We start from the raw sequence: 12051 nt of genomic DNA, 5'->3' as shown, positions 1-12051 counted from the left end.
GGGGAGGTTTTATTCAGGTCTTTGTGATGGGCTTGTTTCTAATGAGAAGACATTAGGGGAGCCCATCCACATGTGTGTCCCGAAGAGACGAACGAAGGGAGGATGCGGCAGGCAGAGAATTAGCTATTGGTCCAAGCACTGTGGCTTATGCACACTCCCCCCACCCATCCTCAACTCTGCAGATGTGCGCTGAAGCCATCACATGCAGCCACGCACTGAATCACAGAAGAACAAAGTCAGCCGATTATTCTGTACTGGAGGACAATCACATCATGCTAATTTGGACATTTTTATCGGAGCGGGTGGGATTGCAGCTCAGAATCCCGTGCACGCTATTTCACTGTTGCTGGCATCCTGGCTGTGCTGTGTAATGTTAGAAAATTCAGAGAAAATAAGAAAGAAAGAACACCTGAGGATAGAGCGCTCCTACAAAGTTGGTTGGGAGGCAAAGGTGCTTGTAGTTTCAAAAATGTTTTTTTTTTCTTTTTTTTTTTTTTTTTTGGACAGGCAGAGTCAGACAGTGAGGGAGAGGGAGAGAGAGAAAGGTCTTCCTTTTCCATTGGTTCACCCCCTACAAATGGCCACTATGGCCGGCGCACTGCACCAATCCAGAGCCAGGTGCTTCCTCCCAGTCTCCCATGTGGGTGCAGGGCATCCTCCACTGCCCTCCCGGGCCACAGCAGAGAGCTGGCCTGGAAGAGGGGCAGCCGGGACAGAATCCAGCGCCCCAACCAGGACTAGAACTCGGGGTGCCAGCGCCACAGGCGGAGGATTAGCCTAGTGGGCTGCAGCGCCAGCCTGTAGATCAGATTTAAGAGCAGGCTAAAATGAGCCTTTGGAACACAGGGGCAGTTTTTACCCGGCATTGGCCAAAACCAAAGCACTGTTCCCAACTCAGAGACGACCCCTAAAGTCCATGTTGGTTAGCTCTGAAAGCAGGCTGCATGTATCCCCTGCAGGGTACACTCAGACTCATGGCCCCGTCATGAGGTTGTGACTGTGCAGGTGGGCTTATGCTGTGGCGCAGTCATGCCCACTCCACAGAATTCTCTAGAGGAGAGCAAGAGCCCTAGCCAGCATCACCTCATTTCTTTCCACCATTTTACATCTGAAGAAATCCTAGTCTGCCCTAACTAGATGACTTGCCAACATTACCATAACGAGGGCTGAAATCAGAGGTCTTATTTCCCAATGCCACATCTTTCCTACTCCACAATATTCCCTTTGTTTTAAAGCAGCCACTCTGTTATTGTTATAGTATCATGGCTCAGACGTATTAGTACTTTGTGTCCAAATCCCTTCCTATTCACTTGTCTAACTCTACAAGAAAGCTGTACCCATTCTTTGAGGTGTCATCAATGGAATTGGAGATGCTATGGCTAACTTGACGTCGATGTTAGAATGGACTTGCAGATGGAGAAAAAGAGAGCTTAGGGCTTTCAGCAGATTTTATTTGTGAACACAGTAATTATGATAGAGCAAGAGAAGCTCAGTTTAAAGAAAACCACAAACGTGAGCTGCCTTCGGCTACAGGCCCTAAAAGGGAGGGAAAACCCTCTGACACTCTCCTCTTGCCTATGTCTTCTCCATTGGTACTGTCACTGGATTTCTTGGTTTTAACCTTCACCTCCAGCACAAAACTGTACCTTCAACTCTCAATTATCACCACCCAAGTGCCCCAGGATACCTCCTCCTAGACCATCTCCCCAGGCTGCTGAAATACAAGCTGTGCACAGGGAAACCATCTCTCTTGCCACACTGGTCAGCAGGTCTTGCATTCCCAATCACCATTTAGCCTATTGGCATTGCCTTCATCCTATGAGACACGCTTAGACATCATGGTGCTGTCTCCTCTTCCCATTGCCAAAGCCGGTGGATGGCCCCTGCCACTTTCGGGCCACCTCTGTCTTTTCTCTTGCAGATATCAACTGCAGTGCTCTTGGAGGCCTGGGCATCCCCAGTAGATTCTCTTTGATGCCCCTTTGTTGTAGCTCTTTGGAAACCCCTTTTACCACTCTAAGATCCTATCTCATGTCAACAAATTCATACCAGTTTCATGGAGCCTTCCTGAACCATTCAGTGAGATGTATTTCTTCCTACTCTGAACTCCTAGAGATTGGATTCTGTAGCTTCCAGGTGGAGTACACTTGTGAACTGATAAACAAGTTGAGTTTACACTGTGTGCAGGCATATACTTGGGCATTTTCTATATACATTTTCACTGAATCCTCTCAGCAGCCCTACAAGTTCTGTAAAATAGGTAGAAATAGTGAGGCCATTCCCTACACCTTGAGATCCATATTTAACTGTTCTTGGGAACAGCCTGGACATGGGGACTTGTAAAGACTCCTTGGGTGTCACCAAGGTTAAGAACCACTGGTTTAACTCCGAACCCATCAGCAAGACGGTCTCAAATAGTTACAGTCACCTCTGAAGCTTTAAAAACACAAGCAAATGCTGGGCCCAGCCCAGTCTCACCAAAGTACCAAATTAGAATCTCTGGAAGATAAAGTCTGAAAGTTTGTCTGTTTAGAAAAAAAAAAAAAGGCTCACATGTGACTGTGTCCCATCACCAGGATTGAGAACCACATTCTCGATCAGACATTGCAGCTTCCTCCTATCTTGACCACATTAACGTGGTCTTATGTCTTGCGCCACTAGAAGGTCTGTAAACTCATCAAGGACAGATTTCCATCTGATGCTCATTGGTATGTTCTCTGCACCTGGCAAATGTCCTTCTGCACAGTATGTTCTAGAAACTAAAGAATCCGGAAAATGACTTTTGCTAACCTCATTAAGAAACCATGAACACCTCTGCAGCAGGCAGCAGCCCTGTGTATTTTCTCAGGCTCTTCCTCTTTGGATTCAATTAATCAAGATGAAAAATATTTGGGAAAAACATTGTGTCTGTACTCAGCAGGTGTAGACTTTTTTTCCCTGTCATTTTCCACTAAGCAATACAGTATTAGAACTATTTACATTTTTATTTGGTCTTAAAAATATTCTAGAGATGATTTAAAGTATATGAGAGACTGAGTGCAGGTTATATACAAATACTACATCATATCATATAAGGGACTTGCACAGCCTCAGATTTTTGGTATCCACAGGAAGGTGTTGAAACCAATCCCTCTTCAATAACAAGAGAAGACTATACTTACTCTTTGCACTTTTTTTTTTGACAGGCAGAGTTAGTGAGAGAGAGAGAGAGAGAGAGAAAGGTCTTCCTTCTTCCGTCAGTTCACCCCCCCCTCCCCAAGTGGCCACTACGGCTGGTGTGTTGCGGTCGGCGTGCTGCGCCAATCCGAAGCCAGGAGCCAGGTGCTTCCTCCCGGTCTCCCATGCGGGTGCAGGGCCCAAGCACTTGGTCCATCCTCCACTGCCCTCCCGGGCCACAGCAGAGAGCTGGACTGGAAGAGGAGCAACCGGGACAGAATCCGGCGCCCCAACCGGGACTAGAACCCATGGTGCTGGTGCCACAGGTGGAGGATTAGCCTAGTGAGCTGCGGCACCAGCCTGTACTAACTTTTTTTTTTAAAGGCAGAAAGAGAAATGGACAGAAACCTCTGTCTATTGGTTCACTCCCCAGATGCTCACAGCAGCCAAAGCTGGGCCAGGCCAAAGCCTGCAGGAAGCCAATGTGGGTCTCCCTTGTGGGTGGCAAGTACCACTGATCTGCACTTTACAGGCTGTGCATTAGCAAGAAGCTGGAACCAGGAGTGGGACTGGGACTCGAACCCCAGTATTCCAATACAGGATGCAGATATCCTAGCAGGGTCTTAACCTCTCAACTAAATCCTGCCCTGTGCTAGGGTTTTGATCTGGATATCCTAACCTGGAAAGTAAGCAGGTCACTTCAGTTCCTTGCATATCACAGGTGCGTGGTCGTTAAGTGCCAGAGCTAAGATTTGAAATGTAGCTCCTGTTAACAACACTCTCTTCTTTTTTTTTTTTTTTTTTGACAGGCAGAGTGGACAGTGTGAGAGAGAGACAGAGAGAAAGGTCTTCCTTTTGCCGTTGGTTCACCCTCCAATGGCCACCGCGGCCAGCGTGCTGCAGCTGGCGCACCGCGCTGATCCGATGGCAGGAGCCAGGAGCCAGGTGCTTTTCCTGGTCTCCCATGGGGTGCAGGGCCCAAGCACCTGGGCCATCCTCCACTGCATTCCCTGGCCACAGCAGAGAGCTGGCCTGGAAGAAGGGCAACCGGGACAGAATCCGGCGCCCCGACCGGGACTAGAACCCGGTGTGCCGGCGCCGCTAGGCGGAGGATTAGCCTAGTGAGCCCCGGCGCCGGCCCAACACTCTCTTCTTTCTATCTCAGACCTCGAAATCAACTTCTCAGGGAAAATTCTATCTATGTGTATGTGGGTATGTGACATGCTGCCAGGTCTGTTTCTAAAACTGGAACATATCCTATCACCTGGTGGAAAACTCTCTCTGTTGGCATTATGAAATGAATTTGAAAATAAAATGTTTAAGCCTAAAAATTAATTGTGAAACCTAATGGATATCCTTTTCTTCTCTTCAGTTCCTCCTCCCTCACCCCAGACTTGTGTACAAACACACCCTCTGACTGTTGTTTGACAGTCTTGACAACTATTTAGTTCCTACACTGATAATTCTCTGAGTTTTCCCCCCTTCTAGTTCATGATGTTTCTCAAAGATTTTTTAAAATAACCTGCGTTTCTGATTGTAAATGCAATTTTTAAAATGTTCACATACAGTTTGCTGAAGGTGATAAACTGGCATCTGCTATATGCTTCTACTGTTTCTTTCAATGTGAATGCACATACAATGCATACAGGCACAGCGAAGTTGAAATGACTCTCCAACAAGGCCTGGAAACTGGGAGAGCAGGCTCTGTTTGCCATTTCCAAGCTAAATGACTTTGGACAGGGAATGAGCTTTCTAGAATTTCCTCCTCTAAAAAAGAAAGGAAGGGGCAGGCACTTGGCACCAGTGTTCAGGAAACCTGCATCCCATCTTGGCGTGCCGGGGTTCTAGTTCAGGCTCGGCTCCCAATTCCAGCTTCCTGCTAACACAGACCCTGGGAGGCAGAAGGTGATGGCTCAAGTGGTTGGATCTCTGCTGCCCATGTGGGACACCCAGAGGGAGTTCTTGGCTCCTGGCTTCAACTTAGGCAAACTCCATCTGATGCATACATTTGAGGAGCAAACCAGCAGATGGAAGATCTCTGTGTGTGTGTCACTCTCTGCCCCCTTCCCATGCCTTTCAAATAAATTAAATAATTTTACATTTTTAAGCATACAATTCAGTTGTTTAAAAAAAGATGAAAGAAAAAGGGTCTAATTTTCTTCCAAATAGGAAATGTTATGGTTCTTTTATAACAGCAAGTCATTTATTAGACCTCAGGTCAACACTGAATTACAATGTGGTCCTTATCTGTCCTGGTTGATGTGTTGAAGGCAGAGACATTATAACACAATCCATGAAATTAGTTGCAGCTTATCAGGTGCTCACACCTCTGGGACTTACTTTGATTTTCCTAACATGTTACTGCCAAATAGTCACTATTATCCCCATTTCACAGAAAAGGAAACTGATACACAGAGAGGCTAAGAGACTTAGCCTGGGTAACAGACTCAGGAAATTGCAAATCGGGACCCTCCCGGATCCTACTTGGACCCCTTGGCACACCACGATGGCCACAGGCAGAGGCCAGATTGGGGGCTGGGTGGATTTGCCACGCTAGCATCTCCCTGGGTTGCCTGTCTGCCTCCCCTAAACGTTTCCCTGTCCAGATGCCTTTAAATGGATCTGGAGTAGAAACCCAAGTGAGGATTTATTCAGCCTATCCTTCCCACGTATGTGATTTCCTGAGCATGTATAGGTCTGTGTTCTTCCAAGAAGCTGCTTTTTCCTGAGAAAACAAGACAGATAATGATAAATGAGCATCTACGTGAGTCTAGCTGCGAGGAGGACCAGGGAGTGCTAACGCCCATCCTGTGAAGTTCATCCTGTTTCTTTTAGCGATTTCTTTATTAGTTAATGAGGTCTCGTGAAAATGTGTGTCTGTGATGGTGTTTGAGCATCCTTGCCTCTAGGAACATTCTCAAATATTCATGAAGCAGCTCATCTGACCAAAGCTTAAAGCGAAGGTGCATTAAGTATGAATTTACTCAACTTCAAATGTGGGTGGTCGCAAAGCTTCAGCTGAAATAACCTCAGTAATCCTTCTCACTGGTGCTTCCAGACCCGCAGCTCTGGGCACACAGGTGCAGGGTGACGGGAAAGACATATTATTTAGAACAACTCGGACTCCAAAGGGCAGCCCCCTAAGCTTTGATCCTGCCTCCTGACTGACAGGCGTGTGGCTCGCTTTTGGAAAATGGAATAACTTAAGAGAAACAAAAATAAAATGGAAGAGGAGACAGCAGCTGAGCCTCTGGGAAGGAGAACAGACCCCCGCTCAGGTTATTTCTGGAATGTGAGAGGCCTGCTTCCTCCTTTGGGTCCTTATGGCCTACAGGGAAAAGTCCAGTCTTGGTAGCTGGTTGGTCACTCAGTGATGCATTTGGAGAGGCGAGGCGAAGCAAAGGTGGAAACTCCATTTGGCTGTTAAGCTGCGCCCCACGGTGCAACAAAACACAGCTATCACTTCTGTGGCATGGTTCTAGAGGGTCCCATGCACCATCGCAAGAATACGGATAGAATTCACACAGCAACCTCCAGGTACTCCCTAAATCCATCACCCCAAGGCAGAACCAAGCAAAGCCTCCGTAATTTTCACCTTTTTTATCATTGTTTTTATCTGGCTTTTCATTTCCTCTAAATGTTGGGGGTGGGGTGAGGAAGATGTCTTAACGCCGCGGCTCACTAGGCTAATCCTCCGCCTTGCGGCGCCGGCACACTGGGTTCTAGTCCGGGTCGGGGCACCAGATTCTGTCCCGGTTGCCCCTCTTCCAGGTCAGCTCTCTGCTGTGGCCCAGGAGTGCAGTGGAGGATGGCCCAAGTGCTTGGGCCCTGCACCCCATGGGAGACCAGGAAAAGCACCTGGCTCCTGGCTCCTGCCATCGGATCAGCGCGGTGTGCCGGCCGCAGCGCGCCGGCCGCGGCGGCCATTGGAGGATGAACCAACAGCAAAGGAAGACCTTTCTCTCTGTCTCTCTCTCTCACTGTCCACTCTGCCTGTCAAAAAAAAAAAAAAAATTCAGTGTCAGCCGCGCAGTCCTGCTGCCTCGAGAGATGCTCAGAGGGTAACATCATCTCTTGTCTCTGTCTCTCCACGAGGACACCGAGGGCACCCTGACAGCCATGGCGACCAGAGGCGATACAAGCTTGTTTCCACTGTTCCAGATGTAGTTGTGCATATCTCAGAAAAAAAAAAAAAAGCATACTGTTCCATTCGGGATGCAAATTTGACCCGTGTCCTATACTTAATTTCTCTTCCAGGTGATTCACGTAACAGGACGGCTCCGCCTGAGAGTGTCGCTGTCCCACGGGAGGACGGTCCCCAGCCAGATCATGGGTCTCGTGGTTGTGGCTCACGCCCTGCCCCCCCCAACGATCAATGAAGTCAGAATTGACTGCCATATGTTCGTCACTCGAGTAAATATGGACCTCAATATCATTTACTGTGAAAATAGGTACTTCGTTTTCCTTTTCGTTTGCCCTGTTGCACGGTGAGCTCTGGTGAGGGTTAGTGTGTTCGGCAGTCTGAAGGATGTTAATCACCCAGTGAGGTTCATTAGAAATCCTGGTCTTGGTTTGAATAGCTGCTTGGACAGACACCAACCATGCTTTTTATGTGAAATGTACGTTGCTGTCCTGATTTGCATTAAGGACAACAATGGAGTGAATTGAGACACCCAGACATCCTTCTGCTGCTACCAAGAAGGTCTCCCTTGGCTGAGAACTCAAGGAGAGGTCAGGGCTGGGAGGTTGTGGGCAAAAGGATGCAGTAGAAGAAATCTCCCAGGGCCCATTTCCAGCTCACTCAAGGGCCCTCCCTCGTCATGAGCAGAGTCCACACAGACACGGAGTACAGCGGCAACCAATGAGAAGGCAAGGTCCCCGAGACAAAAGAAATCGGAAAAACTATTACAAACCATCTTGCCGTCCTGAGGGTTGCACTGTTATAACTGAAGAAAAGCTGACTCACCATATCAATGAGTTGGCAGTTCTTCCTCAATACTGAACTTTTACAAAAGTACATTTTTAACCTCTGGTTGCAAAGTTCACTTTTTCCATTAAGCACAAAGCAAGGGACAAGGAAATGGGACCATGGCCGTCAGGCACTTCATAGAGAAGTCACCAGCCCAGCAGCAGACTGATTCTGAAGACAGGATTATGGGGTACAGGGAGAGCAGTGGAGACGAGGTACCAAATATTAGCCACAGAAGGAAGCTCTCGCAATGTCATCCACCATAGGGTGCCGCAGAGGGGGATGTACTGAGCCACTGGGGAGTAAGAATTTGTGGCAAAGATTCTTGACAGGCTTGAAGGCCATATATGTTCACTGAGCCCTGTGGGTACCTTCGGAGGGGAAATGAAAAAGCAAAATGGTCAAGTGGCTTGGGCAATTGATCTCTCCCAGAGCCTACCAAGAGGAAAACAGACAGTCCTGTCTGTAGTCTGTCAGGTAGCACTACAGATGTTCTGATCAAGTTAGAAACTGCCTACCATTTCTGGCCAGGATCTGACTCTGAGCCAAGACTGCACCAGCAGGCAAAGACACCCATTTGGGCCACGAGTCTTCAGTGAGGTAGAAGCTATCACAAACCTACCACTCTCAGTTGGTCACTAACTCCCAATCTGCTTTTCACGTCTTATGGTCACTTACTACCTGTTTTATCATCATGACGACACACCTGAGTGTGACTAAGGTATTCTGGATTGACCACAGGGTATCGGGAGGGATGAGTTTGCCAAAATAGTTAGCTGGAGTTGCCAAGTAACAACCAAGAGAGCTGATATTTACTGAACACTTAACTATACATTGAAGCACCTGCACCATCTCGTTTAGACTTAACTGTGGCCACACTTGCCAAAAAAGGGGCTTTAGCCTATCTACCTAACTTCTAATGATTGCCTGAGCCCAAATGTCTCCTAATTTTCATTCCTGTGATCAGCTGATTAAATCCTCTGACAAGCTCTGCGGGCCCAAGTGCCTCGTGGTACCACTCTAGAAACTGAGATCATTTTCTGTGACCTGCTTTTAGCATTTTTCTGCCCATTAGCAAAAATGCTTGCCACCACCCACTATTATTCCATACAATCCAGCGTGATTTCCCAACTGGCAGTGATGGTAATTCTGAAAAAGACCTGTACTCAGGTAATTGCATATTTGATAAGAGGAGTAGGCCTATCAGGTTCCAGGCATTATTTTCTCTTAATTTGAACCCCTACACCATCCACGTGGGTAGTTCTACAGATGCGGAATCAGACCCAGCGTGAAAGATGGCATTCTGACCTTGATGAAGGTTATCTTTGGGTTCTGACACTTATGTTAAGAGGTCCTTGAACACTGGGCTGGTCCTGCTCCCCATAGTAACAGACTCTGGTACCTAGAAGAGTTCAGTCATTTTGAAAGATTTAATTCAAATAAAGGAAAAAGACATCGCTCCCCTTAAAAAAAAAAGAGTGGCTTTTATTATGGAGTTTATTATTTAATTAGGGAATTGTTAACTCGCAACTCAGGCTCCCTCCTTGATTCTGCAGAGTATTCTTCTCTGCTTTCCCTCCGACGGCCTCGGGCAAAGCCAGCATCTGATGCTTTCAGAGGCGCTGGCACATTCCAGAAACACCAAAGAGGGCCTTTTAAAAATACCCTCGTTCCCTCATTTGCAGAGAGGGGGTGGGAACTGTGCTGGAAAACAAAGAATGGTTTTAGGAAAACACTGATCTGCTTTGTACCAGAAAACCGTGGACTGCTTAGAAAATGTGCCTTTTGATTTCCCCAATTAATCATATCTTACTACGAACTCCAGTGTGGCCAAAGATATTATTGACATTTCTAGACATTAAGAAGTTCCCTCCCTGAGTAGGCTGCTTAGTGATGTTCACCAGTAGTTTGTTCTTCTTGCCCTGCTTTGGGGGGCCGGACTCCACTCTCCCACAGTAATCTCTTCCATTTTTTCAACGTGTCATTTCTCAAGGCACATATGTGACTACAGCATCTGTCGTACATCATAAAGAAACATGGGAACACGGGCAAGTAGGCACCTGGTCCAGTGGGTCCCAAGCCAGCTGAGATGCCAGAGTACCTGGGGGCTGTGTGTGCTTCCAGCTCCTGATCCCGGCCTCCTGCTAATGCAGCCCCTGGGAGGCAGCAGGGATGGCTCCAGTGGCTGCATCCCTGCCTGGGTTGAGTTCTTGGTGCCTAGCTATGGCCTCTGCCCAGCCCCAGCCATTACAAGCACTGGGGGAGTGAACCAGCAGATGGGAGCAGGGGCTCACTTATTCTCTTTCTCTCTCTCTGCCTCTCAAATAAACTGTTAAAAACACAGGAATAACTAGGAGAGTAAATTAAACAAAAAATACATATATTCTGTTGTGAACTGACCACAAGGAAGCTGGACCTGGTGAGACAGAGGGTCATGAGCATTTTGACATGTTTGTGGAAACCCAAACGAATCCCCCCAGCTTGCTTTCCAATTTGAGTCCTATTTTTCTGTGCTCTACCTGAGGACATTGACATCTGGGCAATCAATGACAGAGGCTTATACACACACACACACACACACACACACGCCTGGAAGAGCTGCTGAAATGGTTTACAAGTTTCTGTGCAGAATCCGCCACAAAGTACCAGTTAAAAGAGCCAGGAGCTCCCAGATGACTAAGACTAAAAAAGATAATAACCCCAGGCATCTGTATGTCTCAGCATTTAAATTATATCCCTTGAAATGCCAATTTGGACTTTGTGCCAAGAAGCAGTCGAAGCCCTTTTTCATGGAAATACCCCATAGAAGAGCAATCTGTTTAAATGAAAGGTGTCTCTAATCATTTGGTATAAACATAACATGTTTTTATTTTATTATGTAACCTTGAATTATCTTGGCCTGTAATGAGGATCTCGCATTGTTCCTGATTCTCATAATTTCATGGAATTATGTTGTCTAAACGTACATTCTAGTGCCAGAAAAGAAAAAAGAAAAGAAAAAAACCTATCTAATTATTTAACTACGATTGCTTGATCTAGCCCACTGCCTACTTTTTGAAAAAGTCTGTTCCACACTAAAGAAATAATCTTAGCTATGAAAGGGTTTGCCCTCAAAGTGCCGGGTCCCCACAGGTATCCGGGTGGGATGAAGATGTGTCAGTGGCTCTGGTCTGTTCCTAAGGCATTTGACACTTTCCTCGTGTGCCCCCTGTCTGAATGGCAGCCTGTGTTCTTGTCTCGCTAGGATTAGTGATTACATGGATCTGACCCCCGTGGACATCGTAGGCAAGAGATGCTACCACTTCATCCATGCCGAAGATGTGGAGGGCATACGGCACAGCCATTTGGACCGTAAGTACCTCCTGCGAGGCGGAGGGGGTCTCTCTCTCTTGCTTCTTTGGTTGCAGTACTGATTTTTCCCTTCATTCCTCCTGTGTACATCTGCAAGAACTGTCGGCATGCGGTGAGAAGAAGTGGACATAAATCACTTCCACTTGTGTTAGGATTAGATTGCGAGTTGGACCTCAGGCCCAGAGAAATTGCCGGCTCTCTAGGCACTCACCCAGAATTCCGTGGTCTCTTGGGCTCACACTCTCTCTCTCTCTCTCTCTCTCTCTCTCTCTCTCTCTCTCTATCTTTCTCTCTTGCACAAAGTGGTGGGGCACCTCTGTCTTAAGTGCTTCCTTGACCCTTTCATTTTCTAGAGAGCAGCTTCCTCTCGGAAATTTGTAGCCTCAGTTTCAAAATATACATGGGAGAAGACAAGTTCAAAGAGGCCAGAGCTTCATAAAAATGTCTGCTTGTCTGGCCACAAAACTGGGGCAAGGCGGAAGCCTGGGAGGCAGGGCTAAAGCAATGCCACATGGACCCAACAGCTCTCAAAGGCAGTGTCTGACCCTGTTGTTCTGGAAAGAGGGTGAGTCAGG

At 47.2% G+C, this 12051-nt stretch overlaps 1 protein-coding gene across 9 annotated transcripts in view; it reads left to right on the top strand.

Annotated features, from left to right (window-relative positions):
* Nucleotides 1–12051, top strand: part of NPAS3 (neuronal PAS domain protein 3) — a 926676-nt gene that overhangs the window by 891377 nt on the left and 23248 nt on the right. For all 9 annotated transcript variants that reach the window (XM_070053760.2, XM_070053764.2, XM_070053762.2 and 6 more), the window contains 2 exons: nucleotides 7414–7607; nucleotides 11370–11476. In XM_070053760.2, the coding sequence (XP_069909861.1) occupies nucleotides 7414–7607; nucleotides 11370–11476 (301 nt within the window). The remainder of the gene's footprint in view (nucleotides 1–7413; nucleotides 7608–11369; nucleotides 11477–12051) is intronic.

The sequence above is a fragment of the Oryctolagus cuniculus genome, chromosome 12 (genome assembly GCF_051225735.1).
Source record: "Oryctolagus cuniculus isolate XC-2025 breed Fujian yellow rabbit chromosome 12, ASM5122573v1, whole genome shotgun sequence".
Taxonomy (NCBI): domain Eukaryota; kingdom Metazoa; phylum Chordata; class Mammalia; order Lagomorpha; family Leporidae; genus Oryctolagus; species Oryctolagus cuniculus.
Note: the sequence above shows the minus strand (reverse complement) of the source record. Positions and strands in the feature narration are given on the sequence as shown.